The sequence below is a fragment of the Heterodontus francisci genome, chromosome 9 (assembly GCF_036365525.1).
Source record: "Heterodontus francisci isolate sHetFra1 chromosome 9, sHetFra1.hap1, whole genome shotgun sequence".
Classification (NCBI taxonomy): Eukaryota; Metazoa; Chordata; class Chondrichthyes; order Heterodontiformes; family Heterodontidae; genus Heterodontus; species Heterodontus francisci.
The window spans coordinates 112,435,643-112,460,992 of NC_090379.1; the positions used below are offsets into that span (position 1 = coordinate 112,435,643).

At 44.8% G+C, this 25,350-nt stretch overlaps 2 protein-coding genes across 6 annotated transcripts in view; one reads left to right on the plus strand and one right to left on the minus strand.

The window, feature by feature from the left end:
• The window catches only part of exd1 (exonuclease 3'-5' domain containing 1), a 93,533-nt gene extending 71,718 nt beyond the window's left edge, over positions 1-21,815 (minus strand). The window contains 8 exon segments of the mRNA XM_068039701.1: positions 812-873; positions 876-915; positions 1,661-1,747; positions 10,551-10,615; positions 13,172-13,236; positions 17,050-17,107; positions 18,697-18,765; positions 21,550-21,815. Coding sequence (XP_067895802.1) covers positions 812-873; positions 876-915; positions 1,661-1,747; positions 10,551-10,615; positions 13,172-13,236; positions 17,050-17,107; positions 18,697-18,765; positions 21,550-21,799 — 696 coding nt within the window. The 5' untranslated portion in view covers positions 21,800-21,815.
• Positions 21,816-22,190: 375 nt separating this feature from the next.
• ino80 (INO80 complex ATPase subunit) overlaps positions 22,191-25,350 on the plus strand; it is a 253,031-nt gene continuing 249,871 nt past the window's right edge. For 4 of the 5 annotated variants that reach the window (XM_068039696.1, XM_068039697.1, XM_068039698.1 and 1 more), the window contains exon 1: positions 22,192-22,410. The gene's annotated coding sequence lies outside the window, so the exon portion shown is untranslated. Of the gene's footprint in view, positions 22,411-25,350 lie in introns of all 5 variants that reach the window. The other variant, XM_068039700.1, reaches the window with a different exon arrangement.

Sequence of the window (25,350 nt, forward strand, 5' to 3'; positions counted from 1 at the left end):
TAGTTGGGGTGGGGTGAAAGGCAAAGAAGTTTAGGCAGAAAATTCCAGAACATGGTGCCTACACAGCTGAAGGTGACAAGCAATGGTGGATGAAGGGAGAGGGAGCTGCATAAAAGCCAAGAGGAAAGATGAAATTGGGTGTTGTTGTAGAGATGGAGGAGATTTAAGAGATAGGAAGTGGTGAGGTCATGAAGCAATTTAAATACAGGGGTGATGTTGAGGGACTGGGGGCCAATATGCTTTAACAAGGACAGGAGTGATAGGTGAGTGAGAACTGGTACACACTGCAGAGTTATAGCAAGTTTTAGGCAGAAGCAGGGATGAGGTAGGGGTGAAGATGGGCAATATTATGGTATAGGAAATATTCAGTCATTAATGAAGGTATACAAACCAAGGAGCACTCAGGTTCCACACTACATGAACAGCAGTCGAGATACTATGATTGACTAGAGTGTTCTGGGCTAGGAATGGGAAAAAGAAATTAGATGGGATTCCTGCCTAGCCTATTACCAGTGATGCAACAGTGAAACTGAAATTTTTGGAGTTAGGTTGCAGATCCTGATTCTCCCAAAGCCATCTCCCAAAATGGTCATACTGTTGGTAAGGCAATATGCTGAGTGATGGAACATTATATGTTTTTCCAGAATGTGTGGACTGTCCACCTCACAGCCATTTAGGACTGGCAGAGAACAGATCATTTGCGTGTTCTCCAAGCTCAAAAATGCTGTGTAGCAAGTGTATCCCATGGCAGTGGCAAATGAATTTAACTCCATGCCGTGGAGACCACAGCAGCTGCGGCAACTAAACTTACTTTCAGTATATTAGAGTCCTCCAAAACCATTTTCAGTCCATTCTTAAATGCCACTGCTCCAGGAGGAAAATATCAAACAGGTAAATTTGATCCTTTGTTGCAATCTAGAAAAAAGTGAAGTATTACTTAGAAGGTGGTAACATGGGGTAAAAGCTACAGCCAGTAAGGAACTGGACAGGGGTCCAAAACCAACTGCTTCAAGAGGAGAAGTTCAAAGTTAATAAAGTACTCACCGAGGGCGGCACAACCTGTTAGAATATTACTGCTTGGTGCCAAACTCCGATCCCTGCTCAACCTCGGCCACATCAGCAGAGCGGCTAGGAAAATATGCTGTATGCTGTTATCAAGATAGAAATGGCACAATGGTACCTGGGCTGTATTATGTATTAACTGCACTTCAATGAGCCCCTGCAGTAGCTTTGCCCTCGAGTCTGAAAACGAAACTCCTGTGTATATAAAGTCTTTAAAAAAAAAAGTCAATTGAGATATAAAATAGAGTGGTACTTTACTGGACTGCATGCTTCAAGCCTCAGCACTCAAAACGTGCCTTCAGCCAGCCTTACCAGCAGCACTTACATGCTGCTCATTCCTTTCAGTACACAGCATGGAGGGGGTGGTATGGTGCTGGGAGATGACATGTCGGTATTTTACTTTGAAATACAACAAATATGATGCAATTGCTGCTTCTGTTAAAAGGTTTTGAAAAATTCTAGATAACATGGTTCTTTTCAGACAGATACTTGAGGATAAGGTCTTAATCTTTATCTTCTATTTTTGATATATTTATTAAACAATAATATTTTGGACTTCAATGACTACCCAAGCACTGACTCAGGGCCGAAACAGTACCTGCATCCAGCACAGCTTCCCAAAGCGGCAGATATCAATACCTTCCACTGCTACTCCTATCACACTCTGCTGTTTAATATGGAAGATCTACAAGAAATCAGACAAAAGATACGATTCTTTATAAACTGAACCAACTTGTTTCCTCTTTGTATTCTCAGTTATGCCCATCTTTCTTCAGACAGATTTATTTGGAGTTGCATTCAGAATGCTATTCTGTGCCCATCCACAAGCCCAGGAGCGGGTGAGAGACACATGCAAGATGTGATTTAAGACCCCTCCAGTCCTCTACCAAAGCCTCCTGCATCTGACAGCTCATAGGCAGGGTGGATCACTCACCAACAGTCCCCTCTTGACCCATGAGAGGAAATTATTTAATATACACTTAGCACTATCACAACAGGACCAGGATCTAGTTATATGCAGTAGTATTCTTTAAAATAATTCCTCCAAATCAATTCTGTTCTCAATGACAATGTTGAGTGTTTAGCTTATGATCCAGACTTCACAAATACCTGACATGAAAGGTGTAATGAAGTTGAGAACACAAAGTAAATGTAAAAACACAGCCCAGACTCATAAGTGGCTTGGCAGCCTCCCTGCTGGCAGAATTAGATATTGCTGTTAAAGCATGTTACAATGACTTGCACTTATATAGCACCTCTAACATAGTAAAAACAGCCAAGGGACGTCACTGGAGTGTTATCAAACAAACTTTGACACCGAGCCACATAAGGGGATTTTTAGGACAAGTGAGGTAGGTTTTAAGAAGTGTCTTAAAGGAGTCAAGAGAGGCGGAGAGATTTATGGAGGGAATTCCAGAGCGTGGCACCTAGGCAACTAAAGGCATGGCTGCCAATGGTGGAGCAAAAGTAGGAAATGCGCAAGAAGTCAGAATTGGGGAGTGCAGAGATGTCAGAGGGGTGTAGGTGGTTAGAGAGATCATGGAGGAGTTGAAAACAAGGAGGAGAATTTTTTTTTTAAATCGAGGTGTGGACTAAGGACCTAATGTAGGTCAGCAAGCACAGAGGTGATGGGTGAACAGGACTTAGGTTGAGTTAGCACACAGGCAGCAGATTTTTGATGAGCTCAAGTTTACAGAGGATGCAAGGTGCGAGGCCGACTAGAAGAGCATGGGAATAAATTAAATCCAGAGATAACAAAGGCAATGAATGAGGGTTTCAGCAGCAATTAAGGTGAGATGGAGAGGAGACAAGGGATGTTACTGATGTGAAAGTAGGTGGTCTTGGCGATGGAGCTGATGTGTGTCCGGAAGTTCTTCTCAAGGGTAGAAAACAAGATGAAGGCAGCAATTAAATTGGATCACAGCACCCTGGAAATGGAGCAGTCTCACTCTCCTTAAAGACAGTCTTCTGCTGTCAGTCTCTCATTACTGGTGTCTTCAGCCACTAAATTCATGGAGCTAACAAGGCGGCACAGGTCAATAATTGCCTGGGAACTAAGAGACAGAGTGTAGGAATGAACATTCACTCTCTGATTGATGGAATGTGACAAGTGATGTTCCTTAGGAACTGCACTGGGGCCTCAGCTTTTCATTCATATTAATGACATTTTTTGTTCGTGGGATGTGGCCAGCATTTATTGCCCATCCCTAATTGCCTTGAACTGAGTGGCTTGCGAGGCCATTTCAGAAGACATTTAAGAGTGAACCATATTTCATGGGTCTGGAGTCACACATAGGCCAGACCAGGTAAGGATGGCAGTATTCCTTCCTAAAGGACATTAGTCACCATTCTTATTCCATTTTTTAATTCCAGATTTATTAATTGAAATCAAATTTCATCATCTGCCTTGGTGGGATTCGAACCCATGTTCCCGAGCACTAGCTGGGCCTCTGGATTACTAGTCCAGTGACATTCCACTATGCCACTGCTAAAAAGGGACATTTGCTCACTCAATCTGCCAACCTACAGTGGATGCAGCTCATTGTGAGGTATTCCACTTTGGTTCACAGGAAGACAGATGGGATTTTTCTTTTTTTTTGTCCATATGTACAATTCACTGAAAGATAATAGGTACAAAATGTACTCACAAAGCTAATGAAATATTATCCTTTGTTTCAAAGGGGTTGGAATTCAAAAGTGAGGCTTCATTTGTACACAGCCTTGGTCAGACCCCATCAGAAGTACTGTATTCAATTTGGGCGCCAATCCTCAAGAAAGAAATATTAGCTTTGGAAGAGTATAAAACAACCACCATAATGATACAAAGGGATAAATTGTGCGGATAAACTTCACTTGTAATCTCTTTAATTTAGAAGGCTGACTGAGTGGTGATTTGATTGAGGTGCTTAAAATACTGAAGGGATTCAACATGTTAAGTACAGAGAAACTATTCCCTCTGGTGAGAGAAATCAGAACAAGTGAGCATAATTTTAAAATTAGAACTAGGCCATTCAGAAATGAAATCTGGAAGCATTTTTCCACCCTCACAAATGTAGTGGAAATCTCCTAAAAGGCTTTGGATGCTGGGTCAATTTAGGGGGTAAGATTGAAAACAGTATTTTTTTTGTTGGGCAAGGGTATTGCAGGGCATGGAATAAGTTGGGAAAATGCAGTTAAGATACAGATCAGCCATGACTTAATTGAATGGTGGAACAGGCTCGAGGGGCCTCCTCCTATTCCTGTATAGATGCCGTTGCAACCTCCAAGCTACTTCAAAAGTCGGTCAACCTATATCCTCAACCTTCTATAAACTCCCAACTTAGCCAAAACTCTACTACATGTTCTATTCCCCTCACCTATCACCTCTGTTCTCAGTGACCTCTCAAAGTCAGAGATATTACGGCACAGGAGACCATTTGGCCCATCGATTCCATGCTGGCTCTCTGTAGAGCAATCCAGTGAGTTCCGTGCCCATTTGGGAAAGAGAGTGTGTAGGGATAAACGCTCATTCTCTCATCTATCTCCAAAGCCCAGGTTTATTTCACTCAAGTGCTCATCCAATTTCCTTCTGAAATCATTCTCCGTCTCCACTTCCACCACACTCGTAGGCAGCGAGTTCCAGTCATTAACACTCACTGCGTAAAAACATTCTTCCTTACATCCTCAGTCTCTTTTGCCCAAAACCTTAAACCTGTGTCCCTAGTCCTTATGCAATCAGCCAATGGGAACAGCTTTTGTCTACCTTTTCCAAAATCAGTCATAATCTTGTACACTTCTATCACATCTCCCCTCTACCTCCTTTGACCAAAGGAGATCAACGCCAGCTTTTCCAACCTAACTTTGTAACTAAAATCCTCCATCCCTGGAATCGTTCTGGTAATCTCCTCTGTACCCTCTCAAGGATCTTCACAGCCTTCCTTAAGTGCAGTGACCAGAACTGGATGCAATACTCTAGTTGGGGCCTAACCAGAGCTTTATACAGGTTCAGCATAACTTCCCTGCTTTTGTACTCAATAGCTCTATTTATGAAGCCCAAGATCCCATATCCTTGACTAACTAATCTCTCAATATGTCCTGCTGCCTTCAAAGATGTATGCACATGAAGCCAAGTCCCTCTATTCCGGCACGCTCTTTGGAACTACAGCATTAAGTCTACATTGGCCTCTCCTTTTCCTTCTGCCAAAATGCATCACCTCACAATTGTCTGTATGAAAATCCATCTGCCACTTGTCTGCCCATTCTGCTAGCCTATGTCCTGTTGCAGTCCACTGATAGCAACCTCACTGCCACATCTTCAAGTTTGGTATCATGGTCAAATTTTGAAATTTTACTCTGTATTCCAAGATCCAAGTCATTTATATAAATTTTTAAAAAAAGTGGTCCTAGCACTGAACACTGGGGAATATCACTGTCTACTATCCTCCAGTTTGAAAAACAACATTTACTATGACTCACTGGATTTCTGTTTTTAAACCAATTTTTTATCCAGTTGGACCCTGACTCTCCTATTCCATGAGCCTCAAATTTGTCGACCAGCCTTTTATGTGGTACTTTATCAAACACTTCCTTAAAATCCATATAAACAACAACCACTGCCTCCCCTTCATCAACCTTCTCTGTTGCTTCATCAAAAATTCAATTAGTTTAGTCAAGCACAATCTGCTTTTACAAATCCATGCTGGCTCTCCTTAATTAACTTAAACATCTCCAAATGCCTGTTGATTTTTTTTCCATTATTGTTTAGTTACTGGGAATTTCTTTACACACTTTCTCGAATAAGGGCATCACATTTGCCACTCATCGCTCCTCTGGCTTCTTCCCTGTATCTAGGGAAGACTGGAAGGTTATGGCAAGCCCTTTTGCCATCTCCACTCCCACTTCCTTCAGCACCTGTGTTGTAGCCAGGCAACTTATCCACTCAGCCAGTGTTTCTTGTATATTCTTCCTATCAATTTTCACCTCATCCATTACCTCGACCATCTCCACGTCTACTGATATTTTGTCTGCATCCTTTTCCTTATTAACCACTGACACAATGTACTCATTAAGTATTCTAGCCTTACCCTGTACCTTTAAACATACATCACCATCTAGGTCCCTAATAGGCCCCACTCCACCTCTTACTATTTGCTTACTCTTTACGTGTTGACAGAAGATTTTTAGGTTAATAGCCAATATATTCTCATATTCTCTCTTTGCCAGTCTAATTTTCTCCTTCACTTTCCCCCTCAAATTATTGTTTGGCCTGGTTCTTGCTTGAAGAATTCACCTGACATGCATCATATACCCTCTTTGTTGTTTTACCATATTCTCTAAGGAGCCCTGGCTTTGGTTCCCTTACCTTTAGCCCTTGTCGGAATGTACCTAGCCTGTACCTGAAACATCTCCTCCTTAAAGATCACCCATTGTTCTATTAAAGTTTTTCCCGTCAATCTTCGGTTCCATTTTACCCTGGCCAAATCCCCTCTCATCCCACTGAAGTCAGCTCTCTTCCAATTCAGAAGCCATACTTCAGATCTTCATTATTAATCTAAACCTTATAATACAATGATGACTCTTAACTGAGTGTTCCCCCACAGACACTTGGCTCATCTCATTGCCCAGCACCAGATCCAGGAGCGATATTTGGATAACTGAAGTCCCCCACTATTACCACTCAATAGTTCTTGCACATCTTATATCCCTGCAGATTTGCTCCTCGGTTTCTCTCTCTCTCACATACCATTTCAAAGCCTACAGAATACCCCTTTTTACTTCTCAACTCTAATTAAATTGATTCTGTCTTTGCCTCCTCAAGGGCATCCTCCCTTTCCAACATTACAATGTCCTCCCAAATCAGTACTGCCACTCCACCTTTTCTCCTTCCCTATCTTTTCACAACACTTTGCATCTTTGAATATTAAGCACTTAGTCCTCACCATTTTTAAGCCACCTTTTTGTTATTGCCACTGCATCATTCCCACATGGTTATTTGTTCTTGTAGCTCACTAACCTTTATTCATCACACCCATTATGCAACATGAAGTGGGTGGGAGGATTGTCCTCTGACTCTTCAAGACATTCTCCGTTTAGGGGTGCACTGCAAGCCGTAGACAGAAAACATTAAGGGCTGAGTTGACTTTCCCAGCCACTGGCATTGTTTGGTGTGTAGTTTCTTAAATGTCCTTCCCAGAAGGAATGTCTGAAAATGAAGGCTGCTGAATGAAAATGGTGCAAATGGGGAAAAGACTGAATGAATCCTATGTAGGGGAACTAGCAAGAAAAGATGGGCTTGTTTCAAATTTTCATGGACCATAGCTTGGATGAAAGGGAGAACTCGCACTTTTATACCATCTTACATATCCTCACTTTGTGAAGCACTTTGAGAGTTAGTGACTAATTTAAGACGTTAGCAAGAAGACATGGGGTAGACGATTACCTTTTTTAAAAAATTCATTCATGGGATGTGGGCGACGCTGGCCAGGCCAGCATTTATTGCCCATCCCAAACCTGATCTAGTTTTTAAGCAGTAACCCTAATGCAGTATCAGACCCCAAAATGAGGGACAGAGACAGTGACCCAAGCATCATTCAATTTAATACGACCATCCAAACCAAGGCTACTGACAATTTAACAAGGGCTAAATGTGCAAAAATGGCAGAAGATTGAAGTAAGTAGATTGGGCAATCCTAGATGGGCAGTGGGAGAGGGAGAGACAGAGAAGGAGCATGAGAGAAAGATAGGAAATGAGAGTGGACATTACAGAGTTAAAATAACTAACAAAACATGTCAATAGTCAGCTTAATGGCAAGGTTTGAACATGTCCTGCATGCCTTACTTGTATTTGGAGTGCGATTAATGTGAGCAGAGCTTGTAGGTCAGGTCAGTATAATTTTTTTGGCTCGAGCTGACAGTTTGAGCAGAAAATCAACCCGACTTTTGGTGAAGACAGATGTGACATGAGAAACAAGGAAACTCGTACCTGAGGAAAGATCAACTGGATGCAAGTGCTAAGACATGGGAGGTAACATGGGAAGAAACAACCACATATGGGACCCTCCCATCCAAATTAGTAGGTGCTCAGCACACTATCACCAGAGCTCAGCAAGCTAGGCTTCACCCCTACTGTTTGTGTTTGAAAGATGTGGAAAAAAGGAAAATCTGTAGCCTGGATTGTAATTGTTACTTTCTCTCCCCCACCCACCCCCCCCCCCCCCCCACTTGAAACACTTAACTACCCTCTGCCATGCCTGGCTTACATTTCCAGCATTCTGAAGTATGGCATCATCCAAATCTTCTCCCAAAAAAGGACATTTTTCTTTAACACCCTGGAGCAGCAAGCATCATCATACACTCAGGGATGCATCACTTCTATCTCAGATTCACAAATTGTGCAATTATCAATGTATCTGACAGTAGTCCAGCAAGTTCAAGTTATGATTTCATGCACAAGTCCACGTAGTGCTTCAGTGGTTAGCCTGAAAATGAATTTTAAAAAAAACTATTTCCCCAACTGGAAAGACAGCTTCTAGTTATCAACTAACCTTCAGTTCTTTTACTTGAAAGTTTAAGCAGTAACCATGGGTAATTTTGAACAGCAAAGTAGCTTTTGATGGCATAAGTGGTCAGTTTCATACACCTGCATAGCAATTACATACCTTTAAAAAAAAATTATAAAATGTCCTTCCTATTTTCCCCACCTTCCATTATTGGAGTGGATAAAAGGCACTAGGCATCCCTTCCAAGTGAACATCTTGTGCGAGTCTCAGTATCACATTTAGCCTGGGAAATGGGCAGCTGTAGGGAATAGAGTCTGCTCAATCTGCCCATAAGAAGTGGCATTTGCCTTGTAAACTGACAGATGGTACAACCACTAGTGGCAGGATCATGTTCAGCTGTGATGCCCTCCGATCAAACAACCTCCCAATAATCATTCGACTGCCAACAACAATTAAGATATAGTACTGAACATTCCATGAATACATGAGCACAGAGGGCAACATAACTGATCCCAGAAGTTAACTGAAGGAAAGATTGACTGCTCAGTCTTGTATTACTTGAAAGGGGAAGACAGAGGGGATATGACAACAGTATTAAATTATGTAAGGATTGGACAAACTGGATCCAAGTAAGCTTTTCTGCAGAATTTAAGCACAAAGATTTTTTATTTAAATTCATGAGATGTGGGAGTCGCTGGCAAGGCCAGCATTTGTTGCCCATCCCTAATTGCTCTGGACAACTAAATGGCTTGCTAGGCCATTTCAGAAGGCAGTTAAGAGTCAATCACATTGCTGAGAGTCTGGAGTCACATGTAGGCAAGACCAGGCAAGGACAGCAGATTTTCTCCCCTAAAGGACATTAGTGAATCAGATGGGTTTTTACTACAATTGACCACGGTTTCATGGTCACAATTACAGAATCACAGAACTGTTATGGTGCAGGAGGCCATTCAGCCCATCGTGTCCACACTGGCTCTCCGAAAGAGTTCCATTCCCGTTTTCTCCCCACAATCCTGAACATTCTTCCTTTTTATATAACTGTCTAACACCCTGTTGAATGCTTCAATTGAACCTGCCTCCAGACTAGCTTTCTAATTCCAGATTTTTTATTAATTAATTGAATTTCAATTCCACCAGCTGCTATGGTGGGTTTTGAACAGATGTTCCCAGGGTATAAGCCTGGGTCTCTGGATTACTGGTTCAGTGACTTTACCACCAAGCCACCATCTCCCCTATATTTACAAATTAAGGAGAAGAGAAAATAGGAAATGCAGGAGCAACCTTTTCTTTCACTAAAAGGGGGTGACAAGCATATTGAACAGATTACCGACACGGGTGCTGAAACAAAAAACCTTAACAGGTTTCAAGAAAGAACCAGATAGGCTCGTCAATGAATGGAATTCCAGGTTAATAGAAATGCTAAACAGGATACTGTGGGCACGTGGGACAGATGGACCGAAAGTCTTATCCTGTCTGAAACTGGTCAAATGCTGAGTGTTAACAGCTGACCCTTGATCTGTGCTTAATCAGCTAATCTCAGCCAGAGCAAAGATGGAATTTCTTCCTCTCCTGGTTAAGGAGAGGAAGAAAAAAGGCAGCCAGGATTGTTGCTCATAATCACTAGCTGTGACTCCTACTTGAAAGTGTAAAGTGTACAGGTAGCATGAGGCAAGTGACAGATATTATTCAAAGTCAAAACAGCCTCCCATATAATGACTATTAAGGGTGAAAATAAATAAGGAATGGCCATCTGGCCAAGACCCAGAAGGTTGATGGTTCTTCAGTGGGACTGAACTACAAGATAAGCAAGTGCTCCAGGACAGAGGTAAAAATTAGTTTTAAATCCTTCTAATTATAATCAAAAAAGACACATCACCATCAACTTACCAGAGCTAGATGGAAACACTCAGTACTGCCCACCCACTCCCACCTGGCAAAACAAACATTCAAATGTGATACCAAGGGTTTTGGGAGAGAAAAAAGGCAAATTACTGTAACTACTGAACTTACAGCAGGACCAAACTTTTGATGAAATTGGTCGATGACTCTGTATTTCAAACTTTCATCCTCCAACTCTGAAAGAAATCAACAGTTACAAACCTGCAAATACAAATGCTGAACTTATAACTAGCATCATCTCTATTGTCATTCATCTTTCAAATTAATCTTTTTACCCAGCTGAAGGGCGATTGTTGTGGAAATACTTGTCTCAGAAGTTTTGATCGACTGAGATCCAATTATCCCTTTAGGTGCTATGTGAATCTATCATTCAATTATCGTCCTCTAAGGCCCAGGTGAGTGGCAGGTTACTTGGTCCCATATTAGGAAGGGAACCAGACTGTGGAGGATTCACGAAGCAAACAGAATGCTGAAGCATACAGACAAAATACTGAACTGTACAGTGCTCTATTCATGTCATACCTTGAATACCTTATTCAGTTATGGTCATGAGGGGGACAGTCAAGCCCTGGACATGGTAGAGACAAGAGCCACAGATTGCTCCCCACTGTCAGAGGGCCACATTATTAAAGACTGGAGAAACATAGGCTTTTCAGGTGACTGCAGGTTAACCTCAAACTTCTAAGAGGGCATCAACAGGATAGAAAATAAACTGCAATAAGAGGACAACAGGCAAACTAATGAAGACAAACTTTGGTCTTATTTCAGGAAGTTCGTCCTCACAAAGACTGATGAACATATGGAGTGGACTTCTAGCTAAGAAAGTGGGATCATAAACCCTGGAATCATTTAAAGAATAGTTGGATGCTATTATTAGGAAAGTTGGATAGTCGGGGAGCAGGGAAAAGAGATGGAATTATAGGGTCTTCCTTAATTGGTGGGCAAACTTGGGCCGAACAGCCTTTGTCAGTCCTATCCTGTATTTTAGGAGGTGAGAGAAAATTACCTGAAAGCTGGTAGAATGGAAAATTCTAAAACTACCTCTCCCATGGCATTGCTCATGGCTGAGCCAGGGCCTGGTGCCTGGTTACTGTTGCTCAGGATCCTTGATCTATAAACTTCACACATACTCCCCCAACTGATTTCATAGAATTTCCCTTCACAGAAACAGCTCATTCAGTCCATCAGGTCTGTGCCGTTTTTCTCATGGGTCACCTGGTATAATCCCGCTCTCTTGCTCATGCATCATATTCCTCTTTTTCACATAACCTATTCCATTTTATGAATTCTGTTTTAACAGTGACTTGTGTCACAGGATTGTACATTCTATTTTGTAATCGGCCTTTTGTTCTGCTGTGATTATCTTAATCTGATCTTTCTTGTTACCATCTTGCCAACCATGAGAAATAAGTCATCACTACTCATCTCATCATAATCTTAAATACCTCGATTAGGCTATTCCTTAAACTCATCATCTGTAGTGAGTCCCAAATTTATAAAGCCACAATTTCTCAAGTCTCTTCCTATGCTTCCTATGCATGCTTTCCTTCATCGGACGGGGTATTGAGTACAAGAGTTGGCAGGTCATGTTACAGTTGTATAGGACTTTGGTTCGGCCACATTTGGAATACTGCGTGCAGTTCTGGTCGCCACATTACCAAAAGGATGTGGATGCTTTGGAGAGGGTGCAGAGGAGGTTCACCAGGATGTTGCCTGGTATGGAGGGCGCTAGCTATGAAGAGAGGTTGAGTAGATTAGGATTATTTTCATTAGAAAGATGGAGGTTGAGGGAGGACCTGATTGAGGTGTACAAAATCATGAGAGGTATAGACAGGGTGGATAGCAAGAAGCTTTTTCCCCCAGAGTGGGGGATTCAATTACTAGGGGACACAAGTTCAAAGTGAAAGGGGAAAAGTTTAGGGGGGATATGCGTGGAAAGTTCTTTACGCAGAGGGTGGTGGGTGCCTGGAACGCGTTGCCAGCGGAGGTGGTAGATGCGGGCACGATAGCGTTTTTTTAAGATGTATCTAGACAGATATATGAATGGGCAGGAAGTAAAGAGATACAGACCCTTCGAAAATAGGCGACATGTTTAGATAGAGGATCTGGATTGGCGCAGGCTTTGAGGGCCGAAGGGCCTGTTCCTGTGCTGTACTTTTCTTTGTTCTTTGTTCTATCTAACCTGTAATTCCAGCTGTCATCCCAATGAATCTATGATGTACCTTACTCATTGTCTTTGTACTCCTCCTTGCAGTGTGATGCCCAAAACTATATACAATACTCCAACTGCAGCCTAAGGTCTTGTACACGTTTAACATTATGTTGTTGCTTCTTAAATCTATGCCTCTAGATACGAAACCAAGGATTCTGACTGTTATTTAATGGTACTGACTTCTTTAACACAAGGACATTCTGCTCCTCTAGTCCATTTGAAATCTTACCATTTAAAGTTTTTTTTTGCTTACTTCCAGAATGTTATTACTTCACATTATTCTACAATCAGCTACATCTGCAATTTATCTGCCCACCCTGCCACTATTACTGCCCTCTTAGTCTAGTCTTTTAAAACCATTGCCACAATTTGCCATACCCTCATTTAAAGTCTTCAGCAATGTCATTTTGTTCCCTCAATTCCCAAAGCCAGCAGTTTAATGCAGTTAGTAAATCACTCAATTTCACTGATAGGAGTTTCCCCATCATATTAAAATTGTAAAGATACCCAGCTCAGATACCTGAGAAATCCTGCTCTCTGAAAGCTTTCTCTGGAGATGTGTTCTCCTGTTTGTCCCTATCGTCACTTCAAAACAAAAAACAGAGTGTTAGGATTGAGAAGCGCTTCCTATTTTGTTTTGTGCAAAGAGCAAACAATATAGATTACACCTCTGATCTCTCTCTTGTTGGATAGAAAACCACAGTTTCAAGAAGCAAGGATTGACTGTTGTACAACCTGCCTCTGTAACCTCAATAAATCCTTTATCATAACTGAATTGGTTAAAATATAGCCGAACTCTGCCATAATTCAGAAAAAGATAAGCTCACTCTTGGGTATCAGTGGGGAATTGCATGATAACTGCATAGGTCTTGTGGGAATCAATGTCTCCTGAGAAGACAAAAGATGGGAGTTGGAAATGCCATGAAACTATGAATGGATGGTTTAACAGCTGCATTGGCAGCTGCCTGGGTACAGGCTGCCAGTTATTTGGACTAGAATGAAGCACAGCATAATTCTTCAAAAGGCAATTTAATGAAGCCTCTTTCATATTCCAAAATGACTTCTGACAATGCAGCAGTCTGCTGACATCATCAGCATGCGCCAAGCTGTGCACACACACAGCTACACCTTGCCAGGACTAAGTGGCGCGTGCGCGGGAGGACGTCATCATGTATCTGCGCCTGGTCCATCTTCGCACATGCGCAGAAAAGTGTCATTGGATATCCAGCCCCCACCCCACCATTCGGCTGGAGGAAGCGGCTGAATGGGAGACTTTGAGGCTGCAGCTCTCCCCACTCGGCAACTTGCTCCAGGCCTCGACGTTTCCTCCCCTCAACCGCTCGCTCCAGACCTCGCTGCTCCCCCCCCACCCCCACGCTGATTGTTCCTCGCTTCGCGCCACCCCGCTCTCTGGCCACTCGCTTCCCCACCCCCAGCTCTAGGCCACGCCACTTTCCTCCTCTTGGTCACATGCTCTTATGTCGCCCCTTGCAGCCCACTTTGCTTCTTCGGGCGCTGCGTGGAGACTGATCAAACGTAGGAGCGAGAGGAGGGAAGCGGTGCAACCTAGAGCTAGAGGCTGGGTGGTGGTGTGGGGAGCGAGCAATCGGAGAGTGGGGATCAGTCAGCTAGGGAAGTGGTGGGGCGGGGGGGGGGGGGGGGGGGGGGGGGGGAAAAGGAGAACAGCGAGGTCTGGAGCGAGCAGCTGAAGGGGGGCAGCAAGTTGCCGAGAGGGGAGAGCTGCCAGTGGGGAGGGAGCTAGGAGCTGCGTTTGGGTGAAATCAGTTCTGGTCAGTCATATAAACGAATCACAATAACAAATTGGCAGCACATTTTATACTCTGCCCGATTTTTCAACGGGGGTGACAATTCACTATCTTCCAATGGAAATTCAATCATAAAATTCTTTTTGTATTTAATAGGATTCCTGGAATATTAAATGGATCAGAGGATTACAGTTAGTATTCTATAACTACATAGTAGCATATTACTGGGCTTCCATCCAACTTAATGTAAGGTTAGTTTGCTCAAATGATCCAGCCAGAAGCATTTTCTGTGATAAATTGAGCAGCGCCATCTTTAATCCTGGCAGCTGCCTGAACATTACAGATACTGATGTTCCAGTTGAAGAGCCTCCATTTGCATATGTGCAAGTACTGTGCCACCTAGTGGCTGCGTTGTCAGCAAACACAGCCTTCATATTTTTGGTGCAAGCTTGAATCCACTCACCCTCACACTGTACTGGGCGATGTGGTCATCGCTCTTCAGCTTCGGTCAATGGTTCTAAAACTTTTTTGGTTGAAGGACCCCTTTTCAAATGGATTAGAAATCATGGACCCCCACAAAAATGCTGTATGTAAAGAGTCTGTTTATAATGCTTTTAAGAAAACAGGTATATACTGATAACAGTGAGATGGGTGTGCCTGTTTCTCACTGCACAGCTGTCTATCCTTGGCAAGAACACACAGAGCAGCAGGACAGAGAGGGGCAGGAACCCAGAGGCAGCAGGAGACGAGGGAGCGCAGAGCACATAAAGCATAGAAGACATTCAGTCAGTCCATTGTGCCCTTGCCAGTCAAAAAAAGCACCATCCAGTCCAATCTGCCCCTCCAGCTTTTGGACCGTAGCCCTATAGGTTGTGACACCTCTAGTGCATATCCAAGTTTTTTTTTTAAAAAAAAGGTCATGCCTCCACTACCCTTTCAGGCAGGAGCTTAGGGGAAGGCACCCGCTAAAGGAGCAGAAGGCCAGAAGCAGAGTTTTTGGGGGGGGGGGGGGGTGGGTGGCGGTGGAACACAGCATGCCTCTGGCTGCCTTTCACTCGCTTGCTGTTGACCATGGCACCTTTGCCCACCTGCAAGTCCAGCCCTGCATTTGGACCCCAGGAGGTTTCCGCAGACCCCAGTTTGAAAGCCAATGGCTTAGGTGTAATCCAACTGGTTTAGGTACTTAGGAACAAGAGTATCCATTCCGTCCCGGTTACATTATGGCTGATCTGTACCGCAATTCAATTTACTTGCTCCTTACCCCTTCATACCCTTAGCTGACAAATATCTATATACACAGTTTTGAAAGCTCCAATTGTCCCAGCATTCACAACATTTTGGCATAGAGAGATCCAGATTCCCAATACCCTTTGTGAAAAGTGCTTCCAGATTTCACTCCTGAATTTTCTCTAATCTTAAAATTAATGTCCCCCTGTCCTTGATTAACCCACCACAGGAACAAGTATCTCCATGTCTACATATCGAATTGTAACATGTTAAATACCTCGATCAGATCACCACTCGGTCTTCTAAACTCAAGAGATTACAAGTCAAGTTTATGCAACCTGTCCTAATAATTTAATCAACAACTTATATAGTGCTTTAATGTAGGAAAATATCCTAAGGCAGTTCACAGTAGAGTTACAAAACAAATTTGGCACTGAGCCACAAAAGGAAATATTAGGGCAGATGACCAAAAGCTTGGGCAAAGAGGTAGCTTCTAAGGTGTGTTTTAAAGGAGCAAAGGGGAGAGATTTAAAGGAGGGAAGTCCAGAGCTTAGGGCCTTGGCATTTGAAGGCATGGCCACCAACAGTGGAGTGATTAAAACTGGGGATGCTCAAGAGGTCAGAATTAAAACAGCACAGCATAAGGATTGTAGGGCTGGAGAAGATTATAGAGATGGGGAGGGGTGGGGTGGGATTTGAAAACAAGAATCAGAGTTTAAAATCGAGGGGTTGCTTAATCGGGAGCCAATGTAGGTCAGTGAGCAAAGTGGAATGATGGATGAATGGGATTTGGTGCCAGTTAGGACATGGGCAGCAGAGTTTTGGATGGCCTTACAGTTACAGAGGGTGGAACTTGGGAGCTCAACCAGGAGTGCGTTGGAATAGTCAAGTCTAGAGGTGACATAGATAAGGGTTTCAGTAGATGAGTTGAGGCAGGGGTGGAGTCAGGCGATATTAGAGGTGGAAATAGGCAGTCTCAGCAATGATGCGGACATGTTGTTGGAATCTCATGTCGGGGTCAAATATGACACTGAGGAGACAGAGGTTCAGCCTCAGACAATTGCCAGGGTTTACAAAGTCACAACTTAGGGACTGAATAGGGAGGTTAATTCCACAAGTCTTGTACCTCTGACTGGAATTCAAACACAGCTGACAGCGAGAGCTATTTCATCCTGCTGATTGAGTGCAAGACGACTTGGGGCAGTTTGTGAAACAGCATTAGGAATCCAAGTCTTGCAATGTTGCTCAGACTATGATGGACTGGTTTTGACTGGTGAAGCTTCAAGGTACATGTTTCAGTCAACACAATGCATCACAAGAAGTGATCTAACAGCGATGGTATGTTTTCAGGTAGTTGCAGTTAAAATGAGAACAGTTGTGCATCGGTGAGCAAGCTGCCACCTACTTGTTAACATTTGTTGACTTATTTGTAGATCCAGTGGGCAAGGCATCAAGGATCTCCACTGAAACAACACAGGACATACACAAGTCAGAAGTGGAATCTATTTTACATTACAAGCATGCAATTATCATTAACTTCACTGCAAATAAATGAGGATCCTAATTCCTTGATAGTGCAGTAGACTTATCTAATGAGTAGCTGAGCCATACAAAACAATAAGATCCCAGATTCCATCCCTTTGTATCGTGTCAGCTAGCGTAGCAGTAAGTGGAGGCATGCAACTTGTCTCACAGCCTTAGCAGAAAAGCAGCCCATCAGACACCCATGTGTGGATGTTGGGTGAAAGCATGACCAAGCTTGGCTGTGGAACCCCGGAGTCAAATTGTCTGCCAAAAAAACTCTGTCCAGAGTGTCATGTGAACAGCCACATTGTTGAGGGACCTGTGGGTGTCTGACACAGATGGAATGGAACCACTGCAAGGAGTCAATACCTCCAGTAAAGGAGGTCAGAAAAGTGAAATTTCCATTCATCATAATTTTAACAAGCATCATTAAAAACTTCTCCCTTAGTTTTAAAATTGTTGAACTGTCAAACATGTGTGGATGTCAGGTAAATACAGGATCAATTATTTTGTTCTATTGGGAGGGGAGGGGTCATGATTTCACCAATATTGGCACCAGAATACACACATGACTGCTCTCAAACAGTCAGGACTTGTACTGAACCATATTGTGCACACCATTAGGGCCAAAACTGGTCTATTAATCAATGATTCAATTGATCCTTCACACTTTGGGTTACTGATTTTAGACGAACTGTCAGGTGTACACCAAGCAGTGAGAGGGGGAAAGAGGAACAAACTGGGAGGCTAGGTTACTGAGTCACTCGTTCACCTAATAGCTTTCTACAGAGGAACAGCGCTGTCCCAAGGCTCACCTGCTTAGTGAGCAGTGGACTACTGTGTGAGAAACTCACAAGAAAGGCATAAGAATGCTGAAGAGGCCCTAAGAAATGGGAAAGGCAGAAAGAGCATAAATATTGAGGCTGTGGTACTGCGTACAACTGTTGCACGCTGAATCCTGCACAGAGCTTAGCAGCCTTGATGTGGGAAGAGTAAGAGTTAAAATCTGCAATGACAATCTTCACAAATGTACTTTCCAATTAGTTTCTCAAATTGATGTTACAGACCAGTGACTAGAAATGGTACCAACACACTGTGGTCCCAACACCAGCAATGTACATGCTGCTAATCTAAACTGGGCTCTTAATTAATAAGCTTATCTACATGTAAGATTTTCACTAACATCTAGCATCTGGTGAGTTTAGAAATAAATCAGGAAGGCTACTGAGGTTTTATGCATTTACGCCTTCTCTATTTGCAAGCTGCTTTCTCATCATTATAATCTAAAATAGCAAACAATCTGGCTAGGTTGCTCACAGATTGTCTGCTGAGAGGACCCAAGTGCAGTATATGCCCTCACCTTCTCAATTCTGCCTGTACTCTTTAGGGAAAATAATTCATCTCTACTACCAGGACCTCTGGCGATGGTAATTAACTGCAGTGATACAATGTTTTACACAATACTGTTCACTAAAGAAAAGCAAAAATGCACTTCTGAGAAAGGGGAAAGGAATTCGTAAATACTTACAGTTTTTGATCTCATAACCAAAAAACATTTTGACACCAGGCAGCTTCCGGTTATTTTCCAAATCTTCAACTGCAGAAAAAAACAAAAATCATGTTAGAAACAGACTAGTTGAACACAGAACAGGAGTAGGCCATTCTGTTACTTCAGCCTGTTTTGCCATTCACGTTAATCATGGTTGATCTGTATTTTAATATCGATCATGCTCGGCCCGCACCTGCCAAGAACGAGGCACATTGATTTTAAACTGTTACTGAAGTGAACACCCCCTCCCCCCATCTCCCGTCACCCTCCACCCACCCCCCCCCCCCGCCTCCCCTCTCCTCTCCGGTCACCCTCCCCCCAGCCGCCTCCCTCTCCTCTCCAGTCACCCTCCCCCCCCGCCGCCTCCCTCTCCCGTCACCTTTCCACCCCGCCTCCCCTCTCCCGTCACCCTCTGCCTCTCCCGTCACCCTCTGCCTCTCCCGTCACCCTCTGCCTCTCCCGTCACCCTCTGCCTCTCCCGTCACCCTCTGCCCCTCCCGTCACCCTCTGCCCCTGCTCTCCAGTCACCTTCCCCTATCTCCCATCACCCTCTCCCCCTCCCCTCCCCTCACCCCCATCCGTCACCCTCTCCCCCTCCTCCCCTTTCGTCACCCTCCCCCCCGCCGCCTCCCTCTCCCGTCACCTTTCCACCCCGCCTCCCCTCTCCTGTCACCTTTCCACCCCGCCTCCCCTCTCCTGTCACCCTCCCCTCCCCTCCCCTCTCCAGTTACCCTCTCCCCCTGCTCTCCAGTCACCCTCTCCTCCCCCGTTACCCTCTCCTCTCCCCCCACCTCCCGCCGTCACCCTTACCCCCTCCCCTCCCCCCCCCGCCTCCCGTCACCCTTACCCCTTACCCCCTCCCCAGTCACCCTCCCACCCGCCTCCCTTACCCCCTCCCCAGTCACCCTCCCACCCGCCTCCCTTACCCCCTCCCCTCTCCCGTCACCCTCCCCATCCCTATCCCTCTCCCATCACCCCGCCTCCCCTCTGTCACCCCGCCTCCCCTCTCCTGTCACTCTCCCACCCACCCTCTCCTCTCCACCCCCCCCCTCCTCTCCTCTCCACCCCCCCCTCCTCTCCTCTCCACCCCCCCCTCCTCTCCTGTCACCCTCTCCTGTCACCCTCCCCCCGCCTCCCCCCCCGCTCTCCCGTCACCCTCTCCCCCTCCTCCCCCCCCACTCTCCTGTCACCCTCCCCACCCCCCCGCCCCTTGGGCAGCGCAGTGGCGCAGTGGTTAGCACCGCAGCCTCCAGCGACCCTGGTTCAGTTCTGGGTACTGCTTGTGCGGAGTTTGCAAGTTCTCCCTGTGACTGCGTGGGTTTCCGCCAGGAGCTCCAGTTTCCTCCCACAGCCAAAGACTTGCGGGTTGATAGGTAAATTGGCCATTGTAAATTGCCTCTAGTATAGGTAGGAGAATGGTGGGGATGTGGCAGGGAATATGGGATTAATATAAACGGGTGGTTGTTGGTTGGCACAGACTCAGTAGGCCGAAGGGCCTGTTTCAGTGCTGTATCACCCTATGACCGATGCCACTCCCTCTCCTGTCACCCCCCCACCCTTCCCACCACTCCCCCTCCCCAGATGGGGTCAACCAGAGCTTCATACAACTGCAGCATAACTTGCACCCCTTTGTATTCCAGACTTCTAGATAAATGCTAACATTTTATTCATTTTTTTGTATTTATCCATTAATATTTAGCGATTTTGATATATGGGCCCCTAAATCTCCACTCCTCCACAATTCCTGGCTGATTAGTGTCATAAGTTACAAAATACATTGTTGCCAACAATACCCCATTGTTCCCCATGTTATTTGCTGGAGCATGTCCTCTTAGCTGATGTGGTTGCCATGTACAGTTGCTTTGATGGCAACGTATTAAGACAGTATCTCAAGTTGGATTTTTGTGATCCGATAGGCTATTGAGGTTAGTTCACTCATTTGGTTAAACGGCTAGCATGTGGTGTAGATTAATGACAACAGCAAGGGTTAATCCTGGTATCGACTGAGGTAGTTCTTCGGGCCTGCCTCCTCACCTCCCATAGAAATATCACGGTATAATTCACGATTAGCAACTCTTGGACAACGAGGATTCTACAGAGAAAGATAGGTTCTGAAATAGCATGAGAACAATGTCAAGTCTTAGGTCTGGAGCACATTTCCCATTTGTCATTTTGATATTACACACACTTGACTGACTCAAAGTAAAACAGAAGCACATTAGAACTGAAGAGGTTGGAACCACAAAGCAAAATTCAGATAAGTTACCAGAAAAATTCCCAAGCAATTTCTAAAACAATTATTCCCGAGTGACCAGTCCACAGGACCTCAAGACATCCCAACGCAGTGTACAGCCAATAAAGTACTTTTGAAGCGGAGTCACTGTCATAATGTCAGAGTAGCCAATTTATATGAAACAGACAACCACAAACAATAATTAATGATGCCCAGATAACTCATTCTTTACAACCGTGATTTAGGAATAAATATTGGCTACCACACCAAGGAAAGTTCTCATGCACTTCTGCCAATCGTGCCATCCGATCTTTTACATCCACCTGAGAGGACAGAAAGCGCTTCGGTCTAACGTCTCATCGGAAAGACAGCACCTCTGACAAAGCAGCATTCACTCAGTATTGCATTGGAGTGTCAGCCTGGATTTTTGGGTTCAAGTCGTGGGACTTAATCTCAAAATTTTCTGACTTAGAGCCAAATATGCCGCCAAAACGGCCGTGTGGAGAAAAACAGTGTAGATTTGTTGGGCAAGAGAGAGCCCACTTCCACCTTCCTCAATGCAGCTGTCCCAATTTCACCCTCCAACATGTTGTTCGCACCTTGCTCCAACACGACGGCCTTGGTGGCAGTATCCACATGCCGGAGACAACCCGAATAAGCACCACACGTGAGGGTAATTTTCACCCGCTTAGAGAGAACGTCCCGGAGCCAGGCTGAATCCATGGCTTCCCCTGACCAGACACAACCTCCACCTGCGCCCGATGACCGACCGCCAACACGTGCAGTTATTACTACGCCTGCGTCCTGTAGGTACCGCCCCATCCCACAGTGATTGACGGGGCTCGACATGGCTGCTTTTTTTCGAAATTCCCCGACCGTTAGACGGGAGATATCGCGAGATGAGCCTCCCCTCCCTTCTACCAGCCTTGGCACCCCGCCCCTCCTTTCCCGGAGCCGCACGAGGAACAAAAAGCCGCCGCCTGATTGGTTGATCCTCGGGCCTGCCGTGTGGCGTCACACACACTTCGGCATTTTCCGTCGATCCAGGCATGAGAGTCGATGATCGACTCGATCGATGACCCGCCTTTTCTTTCCTCCGAATTCACCCCTTTCTCGGGCGTATTCGTTCGAAGTGACCGACCTCCACGAAAGAGGGGCCCGATATTCCTCACAGTAGTGCGCCGTCGTGGGCCCAGGGGCAGCGCGGGGCCCCCGTTCCCGGCTGGGCGTTGAGTTTGAAGCGGCTCGGCGATCGGCTGCTCCGGCCTGAGGGGGCCGGGGGTAGAGCCGCAATGGCGGTCGGCAGCGGCGGCGCTCGGAGGGACTCAGGCAGAGCGGCTGCGAAACCGGCCGCCCCGCTCCCTCTGTCAGACATCGCAACCTCTGTCTCTCCAAAGCAAGCGCCATCTTGGCTCGGGGAGAGGAGCGGCGCGGCGAGGCAGAAGCAGGGGCGAGCCGAGGTAAGCGGCATTGAGTGTGAGTGTATGTGCGCGGTGGGGGGAGGAGGCGGGCGGGCGGGCGTTTGTGCGGATTATTTTAATGGGAAATGGCCCGATGTCTTGAGAGGATTTTTTTCCCCCCGTGGTGGCGGATCTGGCGGAGGGAGGGAGGAAAATCCACGCTAGGCCTGCCCGGATTTCCCCCCCCACCCTCACTACTTTTTTCTCCTGTCACACACCAAGCGCCTCCCGGGCTCACCCTCATCCCGCGACCCGCTCCACACTGCGAGAGTATCGGGGCCACTTAAAGGGCCAGGCACCCGCCCCCCCCCCCCCCCAACACCGCCTCTCCCTCCCTCCGCGCAGCGTCTGCCTCTTCCTGCTCGGGCCTAGCCGGCCTCTCAAACTTTCAACCCCGCTGCTTTCGTCCTCTAGAATCCCCAGTGTGATTTCAGATTGTCGGGCACTCGCCTCCTCTCAACAACTTTTTCCTTTCTCCTCCCTTGGCCTATTCACTTTGCAAAGGCTGGGTGGGTTGGGGGAGGGATTGGGAGGTTTAGTTTTTTTGCGGTGGGGGTTGGATTTTTGAAAAAAATAATTTAACAATAAAGTAATACTGTAATAACTACATTTGCAAGATGTTTAATTTGAAAGTGCAACCTGTTCCTGGTGGCTCTGACTATCAGAATTTTGGATGCTTTATAAAAAAAAAAGTAATTTTCCCATGTGTCATTTGAGGTTGCTTTTTCCCTTCAAATTCAGTCTCTTTAAAACTGGGATGAAAATGATTAAGTTTTAACCGATTATTAACATTTATTCTTTTTTGATCAGCACCAAGGATATTGCCTGAAAATAACTGCATCTATAAATGTCATGTTAGACAGGTGACAGAAGTTAATGGTCTGAAAGTGTTGCCCTGGGAAGTTTGGTGTTATTAAATTGTTCCATATTTAAATTTGTTTATTTCTTTTCCGTAAATTACTATGTGGACTTCAAAAAAGTGGATCCATATTTAAAATTTGGAGAAAGGTGATCACTTTTTAAGGTTTGGAGATGTAGCCAACCTGTTCAGTAAGCAAAATGTCGTATATGATGGTTGCCCCTTTTGTCCTGAAATGAATATTGGATAAGCCAGGCCTCCGGGTTACAGATACAACCGAAGTTGTTTTTTCATCTTTGTCCTCTCAGTGCCCCCCTCTTTCCCCCCCCCCCCCAAAGTTTTTTTGCTTTCTTGAAGAAGCTGATTCATGGCAGGGTTGCAGTTCTACACTGGTTGGTTGTACTTTAGTGCCACTGAGTCAGTAGTCAGAGCTGATCCTGTTTTAACCCAACATCCACACTCTATCCAGCAGGGTATTCAGTAAGGAGCCCTATGGCCTAAAAACAGTAAAACCTCCCCAAGCTGAGGTGAGACAACTGAAGGGTTCTGGAGTCAGTAACCCTGAGAAAAGGGGTTATGTTGTCATCCATGCTTTAGGTTATATTTTTTTCCATTGTGGTTGTGGCTGATGGTGCCTAGTGTTTGTAGGTGGCAGAAACCTGCCAATCATGTATCTTTGGAGGTATATACTTAGATTATAATCACATTCTTTAAATTTATATACTGTGTCCTGTGACATCATAGAATGACCTCTCCTGTACATATAAAGCAGTGCTTTATAAGCAGTCCTCAGTTCATTTAAAATTGTTACTCTGGATCATTTCCATAGTGCATATTTTGTACAGTCAGTTGTTTTGGTGTAATTGTGAACCATTTATTTCTGAGGAAATGTTTCAGTGCAAACTTCAAAGTCTGTAGTGAGGAACTGAGGTCTTGAGTATGAGGATTTTGTTTTGATCAGAAGATAATATTGCTGTGGGCATAGCTCAGTTTGGTTTAATTGAAAATCAAAACCTGGCTATTTATATATACCTCAAAAAAGTGAACCTCGATTAAATCTCTCTTCAGCCGCCTCTGTTCCAAAGAAAACTACCAAGCTTATTCAATATTTCCTCATAACTAAAATTTTCCAGTCCTGGCAACATCCTTGCAAAATCCCCTCTGTACCATCTGACATGTCATCGCATATTTCTTATAATGCAGTGACCAGAGTTACATGCAATGCTCTAGCTGTGGCTTGACTTAGAGTTTTATACAGTTTTATCATACCCTTCCTGCCCTTATATTCTGTGCCTTGGATCATACAGGAATGTAATCTGTATGCTTTCTCAAACACCTTATCTACCTGTCCTTCTATCTTCAGGGATCTGTGGATATGTACTCTAAGGTCCCTGTGTTCCTCTGCACTTCTCAGTATCCTACCATTTATTGTGTATTCCCTTGCCTTGTTTGCCCTCCCCAAATGCATGACCTCACACTACTTCATGTTGAATTCTATTTGCCATTTTTCTGCCCACCTGACTAGTCTATTGATATCTTCCTGCAGTCTACAGCTGTAGACACCATTCAACCCATATTTCCTAATGTGCCTGCAGAGTGGTACAAAACTACTTTCCTCACGCAATTTCCAGCATGGTGATGGTTTCCAGAGAGCAGCACTGCCCTCGGAGCAAGGGATCTGCTCTCTGTTGGGGAATGGTGTGTGGCAAGGGTAAAATGGAACTGAATGTCAAATACAAGTATCAGGTGATGGAGGGTAACCTCAGCAAATTAGTTACTGTACCGTCCCTGTGTTCTAACTTGTGTAATTTACTGTGCTAAATGCTGTAGAAAAAATTCCACGTTAATGCAGTGGGCAACTCTTAATTCACCAGCTTGATTTGTTTGCACCACTGCCGTTAGTATTCAGGCCTGGTGCAGTGTAAAATTTGATATGTCCCCATTATACTTGTCTGAAATCATGGGGTTTGGCGGCATTTTGAACCATGAAGCGGAGTTTTAATGGCTCACCAATAATCCGAGTTTTTGGGTTATAAATGTGTTGGAGACCTGTATTGTTGGACTAAGGCCAGATGTTGGAA